The 17,408-nt window shown below is 52.2% G+C and overlaps 2 protein-coding genes across 2 annotated transcripts; one reads left to right on the top strand and one right to left on the bottom strand.

The window, feature by feature from the left end:
* Positions 1-3,434: 3,434 nt before the first annotated feature.
* On the bottom strand, positions 3,435-6,283 carry NCLIV_011740 (conserved hypothetical protein; the record flags this gene model as incomplete). The annotated part of the gene is made up of 5 exons (XM_003880691.1): positions 3,435-3,581; positions 3,939-4,039; positions 4,429-4,717; positions 5,407-5,669; positions 6,226-6,283. 5 exons carry the CDS (start codon positions 6,281-6,283, stop codon positions 3,435-3,437), a joined length of 858 nt encoding a protein of 285 aa, XP_003880740.1.
* Positions 6,284-9,644: 3,361 nt separating this feature from the next.
* Positions 9,645-11,267, top strand: NCLIV_011730 (uncharacterized protein; the record flags this gene model as incomplete). Its single annotated transcript, XM_003880690.1, has 1 exon — positions 9,645-11,267. The coding sequence occupies one exon, from the start codon at positions 9,645-9,647 to the stop codon at positions 11,265-11,267; it is 1,623 nt and encodes a 540-aa protein (XP_003880739.1).
* Between the last annotated feature and the right edge of the window lie 6,141 nt (positions 11,268-17,408).

Below are 17,408 nucleotides of genomic sequence, written 5' to 3'. Positions count from 1 at the left end.
CTCTCCTTCCTCTCTTTCCTCTCTATCTTTCCCTTCTCAGATCTCTTTTCCTCTCCTTTCTCTGCTTGTTTGTCTCTCTTCTCTCCTTTCTCCCCCTCTACTTTTCTCCCGTCTCTCCTCCTCTTATCTCTGTTTCCGTGTCTTCTCCCTCCTTCCTCCTGTCTCTTCCTCACCGTCCACTTCTCTCTCTACACTTCTTGCTTTTCACGTTCTCCCTCTGCCTCTGTGTTTTTTCCTTGTTCGGCTCACCGGTAGACAGCAATGCTTCACAGAGGTCTATCTCTCCACTGGTCACCTCAAGTGTATGTACGGCCCATTGTTGTGCCTCATTTCTTTCCGAGTCACTGTCACTATCTCACTGTCGATACGTTCCACACTGTTCTGAGCTTTGCGAGATCAGAAACAGAAGTGAGTTCCCTCTGCCCCACCCCAAATGCTCTACTGGAGGTTGAGCCGCCTTATTTCCCAAAACACAGAAGAGACGTTTCTCGTGACGGCTGGTGTCCGCACAAGCGACAGCAATCCAAAACGTTTTTTCTCTGCACGCACTTGTGTCGATCACGAGGCCTGAAGCACACCTTTACTGGCCCGGCGGCTCCATTAGAAACAGTCGCACGCAGATGTGTACACACTTCTCTCCAGAGGTGAACTGTCCTCCACTTGCATGCGATCGGAGACTTTCTGAGCCTCCACTACAGACACGGGGAGAGGCGAGGGCAAAGGAAGACAGCGCAGAGCAGGGTATGAATTGAAAGCGCCGAGTTCGTTTCGGTTTGCGACCCTAAACCCTCAGAGAGAACCGAAAGGCACTTTCAGTCGGGCAGGACGGTGTCGGGGAAAAGGCCAGCTGTAGTTGTTGACACAGGAAGACGAAGCTTCAGCTCCAAAGTATGCTTAGTAATTGTCTTAGTAATTGTTTGCTCTTGAGGGCAGTTTCTGCCAAAAGATTTGTGGCCGCATGCAACGAAGGAACCACGGGAAAAAGAACGAAGGCACGTGGGTTGCGTTTCTCGATTTCCGCGACGAAATTTGAGGACGCGTGGATCGCTTGCCGGTGTGGCAAGACGCGCAAACGGCCATTGATCGGCAACTGACGGTCTTTCTTGAAACAACCACAGCAGAGCGCCACGCAGACATGCAAATATACACTTATACATACACATCTATACATTCTATACATACAAACCTATATGTATACTTCACTTTCGCTTGTGAGGCAGAGAATGTGTGGCGGAGATGCATATTCTATATTGCATGTTTAGATGTGCGTGTGGGCGAGAGTGCGGCGGATTTGAATGAGCAGCAAGCAGGGGGGTGTTTACGCTGTTCTCGACTGGGCGGACGACTTTTAGGATGCGCGACGTGCAAACAGGCGAAGCGGCGGCGTGTGAATTTCCGTCTCAAGCCGCAGGCGGGAAGCTATGGTACTGAAGTGTACACGGTTTGAGTGCGTCACAGGCACGCACCGAAACCTAGACGCATCCCCGGAGCTCCCGGACGTTTTTGAAACGAGGTGGAACATAGACAAAAACGGAGTCGTACACGGTACGGATGCATGCACACAAGTTCACACGTGCACATCTCTGAATGCATGTCGGCACAGCATATGGACGGAACCAGATCTGCATATCGACACAGCCTCTAAGACTGTACAGACGAAGGTGCGGAGGCCGCAGCCGCTCCGCTCGCGATGTGCTACAGAAGCCATCGGCCTTTTGGCCCCTCACCCGGCAAACTCCCTGTCACTATTTTCACAGGTTTCTTACAGAGCCCCAAAAAGACGTGTGGGCATATCAACTGTACACAACGTGCATAACTATATATTCTTTAGCATACCAACAAGTCTTTCTCACTATTGGACGATAGATGTACACGATTCCCAAGACGAATGGGAAGAGAATACCGATTCATAAAAAAGTACGCTGTGTAAAGCCAGGCCGTATTTTTCCTTTGTGTGACCTATGTTTTTCCTCGCGCACAGGGTCGCCTCTCCCACTCCTCTCTCTTTCCATTTCCTTCGGGTTTTCTCTGTCCCTTGCAGCCGTCAGCAGGAGACACCTCGCGTATGCCCGCCTCTACCTCGCTCTGCACTCTCCGTTTCTCCCAGATTGTAGTTTAGGAACGACTAGGAACGACAGGGAGACGCGAGAGCCTGCCGGCATAGCGCCCCCATCGGTACCCCGCAACCTCGCTTCACTGAACGCCGCGTTCTTCTCCCTCGTCCGGCATGTTTCACAGAAACCCCCGTTCTCTTCTCCGTTCTCTTTGCACGCAGTCTCCTGCATTCGCATCGCCTGGCGTCAACACCTCCACGGAAAGGCGTCTCTCGCGCAATTGCTCTCGCCCTCGTCAACTGTCACCAAAGGCAGCCCGGCCTTACCCCGTTACCTGAGACCCCCTGAAAATACCATACTGGCGACACGCACCTTCGAAAAAAGTGTCCGAGGAGCAGATCTAACAGCAGCAGAAGTCATCTCTTTCCCGCCCTTTCAGCGACTCCCCTCCACCGCCTGCAGGCGCTCACGAGTCGCCTTCTGCACAACTGCATGCAGGGCTTTTCCCCGCAAAGATGACACACGCTCGGATTTTCGCGGACTTAATGGACGTGCATTCCTTCTCGGGGATCGCCTTCCCCACCAACACACAAGCTCTGAAAAACCGATTCGAGAGCCGACAGGGAAGGGACAAAGTGTCTATCTCGCCTCAGACCTCTCGTGAATGCGCTGGCCTACAGGGGAGGGGCGACACCCCGGCTTTGAGAGACGCCCCGTTCTGTACCCTCGTGGCGCGGGTTCGAAACGCCCCATTGGAAAGCTCCTGAAAAGCGTCAAGCCTTCCTTGATTCCTCCCGTCTTCGCGCCTGCCTCTCCTTCCCTCCGCGTCTCCGACACGCCTTCACGCCTTCGGCCGCGCCAGCAAAAAGAACAGAGAGAGCGCGGCAGGGGTTTCGGCCCTCTGCGAATCTAAGCCGTTCGGTCCCGAAGACTCAGACGAAGACACGGCCTCGCTCGCCCCCCTCAGCCATCCCGCTTGTGCTCTTCAGGTCGTCGCGAGAGGAGCGGACTTTCCTGTTGCGTATCCGCTTCCCCGGAGCAGCCGACTGCTGTGGAAGCCTAGGACGCAGCCCCTTTGCGCGTTCTCTCTCCTGTGATGGGTTCTTTCTCAGGTCTCTCTCCTCGGACCCTTTGGATCGGTCACACGGCACGGACACGGCGCACACTTCCCTCAACTGAAAACGTGATGTCGCCTCGGACGCGAGGCAGAGGCACGGACAAAGACGCATAGACGGCCGAGGCAGACATACACTGGAGTAGCGCGTGCCAGACTCCCGGAAGTTTCAAAAGCAGAAAACCTCAATCCGCCGTTCTCCAAAAACCCACAGTCGGCACGTTTCTGGAGCGTACGCCCCTGAAGGCGACACAGGTCGGGGTCCGTTAAGAGGACAAGAACGCGACTTTCACAGCCCAAATCTCCTCGCTTTCAGGACTGCGCGCCACGTAAATCGGGTAGCGCCCTTCTTCGGAGATTCCCGTTGCGGAGACACAGCCGACGGGTCCTCCCGCGACGTCCAAAATGCCCACCTGAGGGAAGCGCAGGAGAGACACCGACGGAGACATTGAGAAGAAGCGGTCGCGGAGGGCGCCACCGACGGTGACGGGTACCTATCCATATCGTTAGATCGCAGACGATAGCAGAGAGGGAGAGACACAAGCGGCGCGGCCCCTTTCGAGGTTGTGGCGCACTGTTTGCGATGCCGCTCGTATCCAGGACGTCCTCTCCCAGAAACGGAAGAGACACAGGACGGTCACGCACATCAGAGGGTACCATTCCCGAGGACACACCCGGACGCGCATTCCACGGGGTCGGGTCACAACGGGGCGTCGCGGCACGAGCTTTTCGAACGCGAGACGCAAAGACGCACGCGCCTCAGGACCTACTTGGTGTTCACTGCAGGTCAGTTCGCACGCGCGATTGTACCACAACGCGGTTTGAGCTTGCGCAGCTTGCGGCGAGGCCCTCGACACCGCCTCCTGGGCATCTGAGAAGGAAAACAGACCGCGGCGTTCCCGGGATATTCGACGCTTGCTGTTTCGTTTGTTCATACCCCGTCTTCTCGACCGCTCTTCACGCCTTCCCCCTGGCTGTGGAACACACCACGTTCGTGTGGATCTGTGCAGATAAATCTTGCCACGTTTCCGTCGCTTTTCTATGGAGAAGCTCGCGCTCGGTCGTTCGCAAATCGACTCTGTTTTCACTGCCTGATGTTCCACTTTCTGCCTTTCGCCGCTTTGTTCTCTGTCTCTCCGAGTCACGGGATTCGTGAACCATCCAGTTAACCCTCGCGCGACACAGGCCCTCCCGACTGCTGCTTTCTCTCCCTCTTCTCCACGTGCATGCAAACCGTCTCGTCCTTCGCTTCAGACGTACCTGTCATGCTGTGCGTCGTGAAAACGCCGACTTGGCCACTACTCACGTAGACTCGGTTGCCCCGCGGGCTTTCGAAAGGTTCCCAGGGAAGGCCTTGCAACACACTGAGTTCCGCCTGCTGCATTTGCATGTGTGCGCTGTTGAGGAGAAAGAGGACGTTCACTGAGCTCCCCGCGTCCATCAACAACGAAAAGTCGTCGCCTGAAGAGTCCGACAGGGCTCCTCCCGCGCCTGGTGCGGCACTGCACCCGCCTCCGATCGGCTGCATGCGCTCAACGTCGGCCAGAACCTGCGGGTTGGGGAAGAAACACATAGGCGAGAGCGCAGAGATAGTGTTCGGCAGTGCTGACAGCCGATTCTGGAGACAGGCGAAATCTGAGATTGGGCCGGGGAAGGCGGAGAATGCTGCTCCCGGGCAGGGTCGAGAGCCCGGCACGAGAACTGTTGAATCTCCACATCGTTGTGCGCAGCTAGTACGATGAAGATGATCGTACGGGGAGCGATAATCTCTGAGACAGAATCATTTACAAGCTTGTTCTGGGGAGCATATACTACGGGTAGGACTACTGGTTTAGGTCTTGAATGTCTTTGTTCGTGGACTCCAGACAACAGCGGTACTGCCCGAAGGTGAGGCAAGCGCACACGTCAAGAAGACGCCTCCACAAATATGAGCAGGTCGAGCGACAGAAATAATGGCGAATTGAGACGAGTGAACAGATGTCACAGGTCGAGCCTCGTTTTTCACCAAGTTCACGCAGGCTTTTGCCATACAAGACGCGGGGCAACACTCCACTGCGCGTCTGCTCTCCTTATGCTTCCCGTACGCCCCACTGTCCGCCGTTCCTCGTGCGTCATCACTGCCTCCGCTGGCTCTTATCCGCCCCTTTTTGCCTTCTACCCTGCCTTTTTGTGTCCAAGGTTTCCGACTTCCCCACCTTTCCCCCCTCTCTGTTTTTTCCCGTTTTTCCCTCCACTTACTCCCCACAATCCTGGGGCCACGTAGTCGAGGGCGAGACTGCCCTGAGGAAGAGACAGCTCAGGTCGCTGCTGCGCGCCGTTTTCTGCAAATCCAGACTTCTTCTCTGAGAAGGTCCGACCTCCGGCTGAACGAACAGCCGCGCCCAGCCCCCCTCCGGCGGTCATCGCAGTGTCCAGAGTGCCCCCAACGGAAAGAGGGTCTGCGATCAGAAGGCCATCTCCTCGGAGAATGAAACACCCGACATCGACGAGGCGAGTGGATCCTGAACACACAGGAGTCGAAAGCGAGCAGGGGCGCGAGCGGTGCGAACAGCCGACGGGCGAGAAGCGGGAACGTTCGTAGGCACGGAACCGCACACATACACGCACACTTATACACAATAAAATGCGGATATCTCTGATCTCCTATTTGGCCGCGGAGAAACGAGAATGGCAGATGGATGCGTTGTCACGCATAGACAAAATCTGTACAGCGCAAATGGAAAGCGCGTCCACGCACTACCCCATTCTACGAAAAAGGGTCCACGCGGTGCATCTGTGATTCGAGGGTGTCTATACACCTGAGATCCCCCAATGCGGCAAATTCAGGGACAAAACTGGACAAGGATGCATGGAGGGAAGAGCCTGCATTCGCCAGCTTGTGTGTTGCAAGAGCAGACACTCGGAGCCGCCCCTGTCACTCGGAACTCCTGGGCTCAGCGTTTCCGCTGCAGTGACAACCCCAAAACAGAAAGGAAACCGGTGGTTGAAAAGACACGGAATGGACGTTTCGCATTTCGTGCTTTCCTGCTTGTGTTCAGAGAACCACAGGTGTCTAACCTGCGGAGGAAGATGCCGCAGAAGATGTGGAAGTCTCGCCACCTCTGGAGGAAGACATTGCAACAGGCGTGGCGAACGAAGCCGTATGGGAGAAACGACAAAAGACAGTTGTGGTTGCCTGTGGTAGTCCGAGCAGGCGCGAAAAGGGGGAAGAGGCAGAGACCCGATTTCTCGTCACTCTCGATTCGTCTGCCTTTTTTGCCTGGTTGGCAGAGTAGCAAGTGACCGCAACAGCAGAGAGCGCTGCCTGTTTCTGCGTCGTACACTCCGGGCAAAAACCCAATAACCGCCTAGAACTGTATCTTACAAGCAGACCAAATGGATAAGAATGCATCAACACGATTTGAGTGTTATTTTGGAGAGAAAAACTCAGAAGAAATAACAGTCTGGGATCGAAGGGGGGCGGCAATGGCAGCAGAAGAGGTGTCCAGGAGAGAAAGCATTGTTACCGTGCCTGGGTGTGCATTCTTTTTCGCATGCAGCAAGTCCGGAGTCGGGTATGTTGTCGGGGGGGAAAATGGATTTCTTGACCACCCTATTAGTGACAATATCACAAACGCTACAAGGGAGTGCTGGATATCCTTCTCTTTTGCATGAAGGGGTATTCAGAAAAGAGAAGCCCAGCTGTTGTAGTTTGTGGCACGCCAGACTTCGAAGCCGACGACGATTAGGAAGTCGAGAGACAGCTCTACTTGGGTGCAAATTTGCTCGTGAAAAGATCGGTAGTGCTGGATTTCGGTCGAGAAAGAAGCCGTGGGAAGCACTTTAAAAGAAATTACTCCTACGGAAACCCACGGTGCGAAACTACAGTGTCGCTGCGCTGCTAAACGAATGTGGATTAGTCTCTAGAGTGGTGGTCTGTCGTCGTTCTTTCTCATCCCGTGGATAATGGAGTCAGCGGTGGTGAATAAAACAACCAGGCGAGGAGTCGGATACGGCGCACTAGAGGTTCAATTGTCCGTGCGTTTATGCGTTTCGCGGCTTGGTTGGCGTCTTCGACTGTCGTCCTGTAGATGCGAAGCAGCATGTGGGTGTGCCATGTCGATGTTTGGGTTATCTGGTAGAGACCAGGGAGCACTCAGTCGAACACTGACCTCCAAGTCCAGGCAGCGTATCGTAGGACCCAGCCACAACCCCAATAATAACCCATCCACTGACTACATTTCGACTCACAGATTGTTGAATTAACATTCGGGTACGTAAAGCCTGAATCTGAGACGACCCTGAGCACCTTTACATCCCTTAAATCATAAACAGGATCAAATCTTCCTTGAGCGACTCGACATAAACCTACATTGCAGCGTACATCCCACCTTGAGGGCGGGGACCTGGCAGTGACAGGCACCTCTAGTAACGTTACCAAGCCAGGATTCCGACCAGTGTGGTCAGCAAATCCCTTCGCACGGGGCGATGGCAGGCACCTTCACTTTGAATGTTAATACGCTGTTCCCCGGAGCAAACAGGAGGCGCCGCCGTAGAATGCTACTAGTGGCCTAGGCGATCCCCCAGTGAACATGTGTTTGCCGTAAATACTCACACAGCATTTTGTTGCTTTGGCGAATGCCTCGTCGAACCACTTCGGTCGGCAACCACCAACCAACACACACACACCAGCATGTGCAAATGGACCGTCCTGCCTGATGTCGAACCCAGGTGATGGCGATCTTCCGGTTCCTGGGAACAATAAGTGACAAGCATTGTTCTCATCGTCCAAAAAGAAGCCTGAAAAAGACGGCCTCCGATTCAGAAACAGCTTATTTGCTGCCATGCGCGAACACCACAGTGGCGGGTGCTTTCCCGATTCATGAAGGTGTTTCGGTTTAGCTCCACTATGGTAGAACGCGTTATGAAAAGCTTCTCTGTTTGTTGCAGATGCGACCCAGAGAGATATGCATTGAAGCGAACGTGTCTGCAAAACCGTCACAGCCCTCCATGCGTATATAAGCCACACACTCCACCGTGGTATGTTGCAGGTCTCCCTGGATATCACTATTTTTTCCACGGCTTCGCCAGACAGTATGCGCAAAGCGATGGCTGCCCTAGGGAGCGAATTTCTGGTTTTTTTCGTGAATGCTGAACAAACAAGTACATGGTCTCTGGTCGCTCAAGTGCCGGGCGAGCTCGCGAATCTCCGGTGGCAGATGTGTGTCATAGATGGTTATCTGGGTCGTTGATAACTACGCGCTCTACACGAACGAAAGGACCTGGCAACCCGTATTCCGGATCTCCAGTCGGCAGAGGGCCCATCTTCGTGTGGATCATTTGCTTCACAGATCTCTTTATCCTCGTTAGCCATCAGCACATGAACCTGGACGCCGTTCCTAGGTCTCGACACCACAATTAGCACGCGTAGCACACCCCGGCAGAAGGCGACACGAAGCTGCTCTGATACCTCGAGCGGCTATTTTTCGTCTTTGCACCGCTCTCCAAGCAAGATAAATAGAGGAGGAAAATTTCTACCAAAAGCAACCCCCAGAGTAGCCACCGCTTTGTGCCGTAGACAGGAGATTCCGGGGAAATACAGGCATGTGATGGGGGCCACACAACGAAAAAATCCCAGCGGTTCGTGCTTCATATTGAGTTCAATTTCATCGCTTCTGACGTCTCGATGGAAGTCGCTGAAGGCGGTGTTAAAAATAATACCATCCAAAATCAGTGCGTCTGCCTGCTTTTCTGAATGAGTCGCGGAAGAGAACCACAAACAGACACGACAGCTAGACTCCTGACGGTAGTTGCTATCGTGCCTAGCGGTGCTAGCCGTGTCTGCCAGTGTCTGTCAGATATGTTTTGACTTTAGAATTACCACGGATTTTTTTCAGTTGAACAGGCGGTTCATCTGCGAGTCTCCGCGTGCGTCTGTGAGACGAAGGAAAAGTGCGTTGTCTTTTCGTGCTCCGGTTCGCAGATACACGTGCGGGTACGGACCAGCGGGAAGCCTCGCTTCCTGGCACCGGCATGGGTCACCGACTTCTCCGCCACGTGGCTTGAGTTTCGCTGGCGCAATTGGTACATTTACATCATTGCAAGTACTTCAAACGGCCAAATTGAAGGGAAATTTAATTCTACAGATGTGTTGACTGCTACTGAAGAGAGCGCCGTAAGTCTATGCTGTCAACAGTGGCTGTGCGCCCGTGTTCTGCTCGAGAGGCGACTCCAGGTTCTTTCTAGAGCAAGACACAGGGGGGGAGACGAGGCAGCCAGATACGGCCTCCTTTCTGGTTTTTTTTGGCATCTTTTTTCAGTAGGAAAAGGACGTCTGCACTGCATGCCAGACGGGCGTTTCGTTCTTGTCCCCTCCAGTTTAGGCATTGGCTGCTTAATGAAGTTCGTGCGTCGGGCCAGGCGACACACCTCAAGGCGTCTACTCTCAAAATTGCTGCTGTGTTCAGCGTGAACCGGCCGTTTACACGTGCGCAGTAATGATGTGCTCGCGGATCCCTACTGGCACGACATTGTGCGAATATGCAGAGTCCCGCTTTCGACTCCGCTCGCCGATGATTCACAAGAAAAAACAGTGTCCGATGGCAAGCCGGCACCCCCGGACATGGCTTCTCGGGACTATCGTTGTGATCTGGTTTCTTGAGGCCGTGACTTTTGCCTATGGAGTCAGACACAAGAAACCTTCGACTCCTCTGGCGAAGACTAGGTCAAGTCCGCTGTCTTCCATGTCATACAGCAGCGAAGGAACCTCAAGCGGAGACGAGTCAGGAACAGCAAGAGCCCTTGTACTCCGACTAAAACAAAGTGCTCGAAGAGCTGCCGAGAGTTTGACCGCGAGGAGCCAACTATATAGAGAACTGCAAAATCAGGATTTGACTCCCATATCCCTCTCACGAAGGCCCGATTTTAGCGCAGGCCTCGGTGTATTGCTATCCCAGGGAAGACGATATAGGTTGCCCCTACCGTCACAGGAGGACCGATCTTTGCTCAGAGAGTTGCTGGTCGCTGAGGGAAGCCTAAACCCGCCCAGCAGTTCTCCTCCACTTCCGATGCGACTCAGGCAATTTCCCGAAAATGGGGAAGGAAAAATTGTCAACTTTCTTGGACTGGCAGGCAAGCAGAACGGGTTTATGCTCTTGAGAATGCAAGAACAGCAGGATGGAGGAAATGTACCGGACCACATATACTGGCAGCCTCTTTTACGCAGCGGAGGAGCCAGTGACAAAGACAGTGTCGACCCTCAATTTGTGAAAACTGCGCTCACATCTAGAGCACAGAGGGAGAGTTCACTGTTGCCTCCGGGATACGTAGGAAAACCCGATTCTGTCTTTTCACAATTTGGCTTGATGTTCGCGGGGGGAGTATTTACCCTTGGTTCACCTGACGCTCCACTTGAGTTCATTGTGGATGAGAGTGCCGAAGATGGGTGGCGAACAGCATTAAATCTTTTTCTTAGATACCCTCCGGCAGATGTTCCCTTGTCTCATGTGCTCTGTAAACGGCTGACCCCGACATTGGCTGCCTTCCTGGTGAAACAGGTTATCTTAGAGTCTGCAATGATGCAGGCAATGGGCCTTGTCCATCTTGGGATCTCAATAGCATCATTCTTCTTTAGTGGAAACGAAGTGATAGGGGCAACGCCCGCTAACCGTCTTCTGTATCTGGGAAATACTGGTGTGGCTCGGTATTACACAGGTCAGCCCGAACCGTTCGAAGAGACGGGACACAGTATGTATCACGACCCTTCTACTGCGTCGAATTTGAAACGTGTCGCTCCATTACGGCATCCTGTGGTATTTTCTCCGAGTCGAGATGCCTGGGCTGTGGGAGTTGTTATTTTTCAATTGCTATGTGGTGGACATCCTCACCCTTTTGGAAGCCTGGGGTCCCCTGCCTCGCCGCTCGTCACTGCGAGTCGAATTTCCAGGCTGGCTCAGACTAGGCCACAACTCCGAAAGTCAAAATGTTTCAATCCATCATCGGCGCCTGATATGGAAGACCTCCAAAAAATAATGGACCTCTTACTAGCATTCGAAGAGTCAGAAAGGCCAACGACTCTCGATATTCTGAGGGAGTATCCGCACTTGTTCCCCACGTCGTAAACTCTATAGGGGGCTCCTGCAGCGCAGTATCTTTCTCATGCAAGGAAGAACAGTTTGTAGCAACGGCAAGCGACGTACTGAAACGACGAAGCTCGACTGAACCTTCTTTTATCATGAAGCTGGAGCCGGCTGGGGCGGATACCTGTGGCACTGGTTTCGATTAGCATTTTTTTTGAGCCGGCTGGGGCGGAATACCCGTGGCACGTGTTTCGATTACCACTGTGTTTTGAGCCAACTGGGGCGGAATACCCATGGCACGTGTTTCGATTACCATTGTGTTCTGAGCCAACAGGGGCGGAATACCCGTGGCACTGGTTTCGATTACCACTGTGACAATCAGGTGCTGCGAAGCGGTGCCCTCTTCCTCTCCAGTTTTAGGAATTGATTTTCAAACTTGCTTTGTGACTTCACAGGTGCTGATTGTTCACCAGTGTGTAAGCTATCCTGTGGAAGAACCCAAGGAGCGCAATCTGATCCATTGCCTCCTCAACACTGGCCCGTAGACACCGCATATATGAAAATTGAGTTGCATTTGAATTAGAGACCTCCCTGAACGACGTCTGCAGTTAGATGGGTTGTTATATGGTTGGAGACTTTGCACGAGCACTGTGGTAACCCACGGTACAGTAGAGTCACTCAAGCTGGCAGACAGTACCGCCAAAGCGTGTCAGAATGTGTGTGAAGGCAGCTTGGAGCATGTCGTACCCTCACGTAAAAATACAACCTGCTGCATTGGCTCTAGGACGTGCCGTCGCAAGGCAGTGGACTCGCTGACAACTAGTACTGGGTGACGGCACGCTGACGTCAGGCCAAGCGATGAGAGTTACGAACGTGCTGCCAGCTTGAACCTCATGCTGTTGAGCACACAACCAATGTGGCCAGTGGTGAGGCTGCAGGTAGCCTGGCTTCAAAACGCACACAGCTGATAATGTAAAGTGATTGTTTCGTCGCAGCTCAGAAGTTGCGCATACACATGCAAGCGGACACCCTAACAAGGGGCAATTCGAGGCAATACGGAGCAGGAGATAAGCAGTCTTCCTGTCCTTGGTGCACTGCTGTGGCCACACTTGTGACCCCCGAAGACATGGTGAAATAATGGCACAGCTTTATATACTGCAACATAGCAGCCCTCCTTCCTTAACATATTTTGTTGTCTCACGATGCCTTCATGTCACCAACGTGCCACCCTGTTGTCAGCTTATAATAATCACTATTCTCACGCGCAGCGGTTATTCACTCCCTGTGGAGGGGAGTCACTGGGGCGTTTCTTATGCCCACTGGTTGCGCATTTTGGTCTAGTAGATAATAAAAGTATCGGCAAGTTTTGTCATGGCGTTTACCCCCCTAGCGACAAATTCTTGTCAGTAGACAACGAGCCTATGCCGCCGCCAAGATTCAAGTATACAAATAGTTGAACTGGAACCCCACGTATCTGCGACAAGGTACAAGTGAACTGAAGAACGCTTTTGTTCGGTTGGAATTCTGTCGGGAGTAGAAATGTTGAAGTACCACAAATACAGGGTCGTCTCTCTCTTCTTCAGCCCGATGTTTTCTCCACTAGTGAAATCACTACACAGCTCAACGTGCTGGAAATTGCTGTCTTTGTAAACTGAATAGGCAGTTGAGCTACTTGCAGAATTGTCGATGTGTTGATTCTCGGCGGGCTCTCACCGTGTCCACTGTTTTTTTGCTTTTGGTGCACATGTGCGACACACAATGCTGTTACATGTATGTTACGTCAGACACTTCTCTCATACTTACACAATCGTCCGTTTGTCCCCAATGACCACTTTTGCTACACTCGCTGCTCGACTCCTCTGAATAAATGGACGTGGCGAATCTTCCCTCGTTTTTAAAGCCGACATTTAAGGAAGTTATAAGCAGTAGACCCGTTCCCTATGTATGTCTCGTCTTGCCTCGTTGACGTGTGAATTTTTTTTTGACCTAGCAAACTGATGATGCGTATAGATTACACCGACAGAGGACAGCTTCACCAGTGACGAACCATGCTGGTCATTTTTCTGTCCTGCGTTCCCACTTGTTGGACTCCTGCGGCATATTCCTCATCCGAGGTCTTTCCTCCTCGTGTAGGAGTAGTAATGAGCAACTGGAGCTTTCCCTTTTTTGCTGTAATGTTAGTCTTGCGGGAGGTGGACGTCCAAAAACGCTGTTTCCTCCGTAGACACGTCTGCCAAAAAAGAAATGCCGCGTGGCCACGGCATCCGAAAAAAGCGCTGTTCTTCTACCAACCCACCACCGACTATCAGAGATACACCCTTGTTTTGCCGCGTGGCTTTTACGTGTGCTCTAAAGTTGCTCTGTAGCGGAGGATTCCCTGTATAAAACGCCCAGAAAGTGAGGGGTCATTTTCTGCGTAGCTCTGAACGCCCCGCCAAGAGTTTTTTCCTATTCCAATTTTTTGTGCTCTCGAGGCTACCGCCTTTACCGCCGTTTCAAGGGCCTCCATTCTTGTACCGTGTACACAGTTGAGTAGTTGATTTGCTCCTGATTTCCTGCTGTTTTGATGGTTGCTCAACGCTAGTCTGTAATGTACCTGGTTCCGACCACTGAAAAACAAAAACAGATTATTGTATTGCCGCCTCTTGGAGACACTTCTTTTTGCCGAAGAAAGCTGACTAGTGGATATTCCCTAGTGGTGAAGCGTATGCGAAGCGTGTTTGTGGTACTTGATCCTCTAGTGTCAAAGAGTCCAAAAGGCGAACGGTTTAAGACCACAATTTGAATGCCAAGAAAAGCCTGTCCACGCTGTCGCTGCAAACAGGTCTCCCGTTAATATAGGTGGAATCGTTTCCATCATCCCAGACATCAATATCCCACCAATGTACTCTTTGGGATTTTTCCGACGAGGGTCATTGTCTATATTCACTTCTTTACAGTCCAGTATTTAATCCTCTATTGGTGCCTCCTAGCCGCTATTTTCCTGAGGTACGTTCTTCGTCCCCCTTGTTGTCGTCTGTGCACGCGGCAGAAGTTTGATTTGATTTGTAGTTCCCCGAACGTTAAATGGCGGTTCTAGTCATAGCTCTGGAGGAGAGGCATAGCATTTGCTGATCCTGATGGCAGACAACCCCTGCCGCAAATCCCGGGCATTTTGGCCGGGTTTGTCCTGGTCGTCCATGACAGTGACAAGAACAAAACTAGAGGATGAGAACTCGTTCGCATCTCTACCCACAAGGCAAACCTGTGTTCCTTCCTCAGGTTTTACCCGGGCCACTCGGCGTGACCTAAGAGTCCGAAATCGGATAAACGAGTGTCCCGCTTTCAGAAAACTCGGCCGGGACCCTCGTTGCCAGCCGGAACGCGATGAGACATGCCATGGCTCCGTGACCGGCGGCCGAAGTACGGGCGATATGACAGACCAGCCCCATTCTAGAGAGTCGAGAGTTATCACAATGAAGCCGATAATGCCACGCCTTCCTCAAAATGATTTCAGGCGACGGTCAGGCCTTCCGGGGGCCACGCCAGAGCCACCGTCTGCTGTCGCAGGCCAGGAAATTCCTGGTGATATTGCTTGCCGCTTCAAGAGACTATGGATAGCAGTGCCCTGGTCGAAAAAGGTTGCAATTTCAGTTATGTTGTTCTTAAATACCGTTGCAATGCTTGATCTTCATTCGCAATCAATCGCCCGGGGCAGTACCCCGCACCTTGCCACACAGAGATTCTTACCTTTGGTCTTCGTATCCGCAATAGAAAGCGATATACAAGGGAACAGCAAAAACTCGTCCTCGCCCACCTACGCGGGAACGGAGCAGCATTTTCAAACTGAACTAGCAGAGACAAACATCAGGAGCAGTTCCGCGTCTAGCATCTTCCGAGTTTTCGACGTCTTAGGAAGACCGCTTCGTGGCAGTAGCGGTAGCAGCCTCTTCGATGTAAGCAATCGCCTTTTTCATGCAAGGACTCGGGAGCCTACTCCTTATTCTGCTGAGGACGCTCTTCTGCCTCGTGAAAGAGAGAAACGAAAGGGTTCGAGAGAGCGGGAAGAGCATAACACAGATATTCTTGATATTCACACAAAGGCGCCATCGCAGTGGGTCTCGCCAGATACGACTTCAAAAGGAAACTCAGCAAGTGAACGGGGAATACCGAACCTTGCTTTGGAGGTCGAAAACGGCAAAGCATATTCCGAAGAGACAGAGGAAAATTCCCGCAGACTGTTACAGCAGGAGCGTGCACACATTCATCCGCTGAAAAGTCAATCCGATGTCGGCAAGAGGTTACTCGAGCTCAGCGCATGTGAAGTTGACACCGACTGCTTTGGCAAGGGCCGCAGATGTATCGAGAGACGATGTTGGGGTTTTGCAGGTCCCGAGTCTCGCAGTTATCTCTGTCGCATGGGGGAGCATTGTGATTTGACGTTAAAAGGCCACTTCTATGGATCCGGAGACAAAAACGGAGACGGCGTGTTTGCAATCAGCATTGCTGAGGGGGACGACTTCTCTAGTTGTGGTGTGTCGGGTATCAGCGAACAAGAAGCACGCAAGGAAATAGACATTCCCAACCTCGTGAAAAGTCCCGCACATCATATGGAAAAGGCTTCTCGAAGCCAGGTGTTCGCTAGCAGGGATATGCCAGTAATCCCAGAAGATCTCTTGTTACTGGATGGTGAAGACGCTCGACAGACAATCGAGAAATCGAGTGTCTGCCGAGAGTTCGGAAACAAAGCTGAGTGCCATCTGTCTTTCGCGGGTCCCGAGGCGATCAAACATGGTGATTCTCTTCGTGAAGATAACAACGTTCACTCTTCGTATATCGTCAGTGAGGCGACGACAGCAACAGATGATGCGTTCTCGTCTGCATTGCCCGGAGGGACACACAATTCAACAATTTCGCTCCAACTGAGAACAGCGGTCAAATGCACGTACGCGAACACAGATTTTCGTCCAGGGGCGTATTGCCATGCCGACATTGGTTTGGTAGTCCCAAGGAACAACGTACGCCCTGGCCTCTTCACCATCTGTGGATGTTCCAGCACAGACCTAACGAACAGCGGCGTTCCTTGCTCCGCCGTTTCAGACTTTGCTGTTCCGATCGGTCGATTGGTAATTGCTGGTTTTGACGTTCAACAGACTCAAGAAACACAGGAAGACGAACAGCATCGAGGGGAAAGGGAACTCATACTTACGCAAAACCGTATCGATGAAGTTTTTCCTTTGAGTGGCGCACCAAATCAGGAGCGTGTGTCGGGTCAAAAACGACCTACACAAAAGGATGATTCTCCAGAAGATGTGGCCCTCAGCATAGGCTCCATGGAGCGAAAAAAGAATGTTACACTGAGAAAGTTTTCAGAAGACAGTGAGCTCCACACAGAGGCAGGAATTGTTTCCGGGAGTCTCACGAGTCGTTCGCCACGTACATTCATCTGCAGGATCGGCAGTGTTTGTGAACTGTCGAAGATGCACGGTGTTGGCTTGGACTCAGGTGCTTTCTTTGTTCACGCCCTCAGAGGGAAACATCGAGACGGGTGTGCACTTCTGCGCGATGAAAGTCGGCTAGCCCAGATGGTATGTTCCTCTTGGTTGGCACCTGTACAGAAGGCCTAAACCTGAAGGTGGAGTTCAGAACATCCCAACACAAAATTTGTGGCATAGCGACGAAAGGTGTTGGAGATGGACACGTGTTCCTCGTTCTTCGTGATGTTTCTCGTACTGTGCGTACCCAGTGGTTTTCCATGTTAGGTGATTAGGTGAATTACAGAATAGAAGAACAGCCCTGTATCGGAGTTATGCTCATACGTGTTCAACTCGGGTTGCGAACGAGGAGAACTCAGCATCACTATAACTTGCACATTTTGAACCAACACCAGCCCAACACAGAAAACCATTGGGCCTTAACGTCAGGCACACATTCCTTTGTGCATATACATTTTCGTTTCATGTGTACAACGACACGAGATATGCGTGGATACGTGTCTTTCCTTGCAGGACTCTCCAATTCGCCTTCCATGCAAATCGTATGCTGGTGGTTCCTATTGCGTAGTCTCTGCTCCTCACGCAGCCGTGGCGGCTCTGGCTGCCTCTTCAGAACATTCTGCTTATACGGAACACCGTCTCACTGAGAATGAGGCGTCTTCCCAGGGATACGCGCCGTCTTTCGGCCTTTCAGCATCCATCGCCGGAC

The sequence above is a fragment of the Neospora caninum genome, chromosome IV, assembly GCF_000208865.1.
Source record: "Neospora caninum Liverpool complete genome, chromosome IV".
NCBI lineage: Eukaryota > Apicomplexa > Conoidasida > Eucoccidiorida > Sarcocystidae > Neospora > Neospora caninum.
The sequence above is the reverse complement of the archived record's forward strand: the minus strand, read 5'-3'. Positions and strand labels throughout refer to the sequence as shown.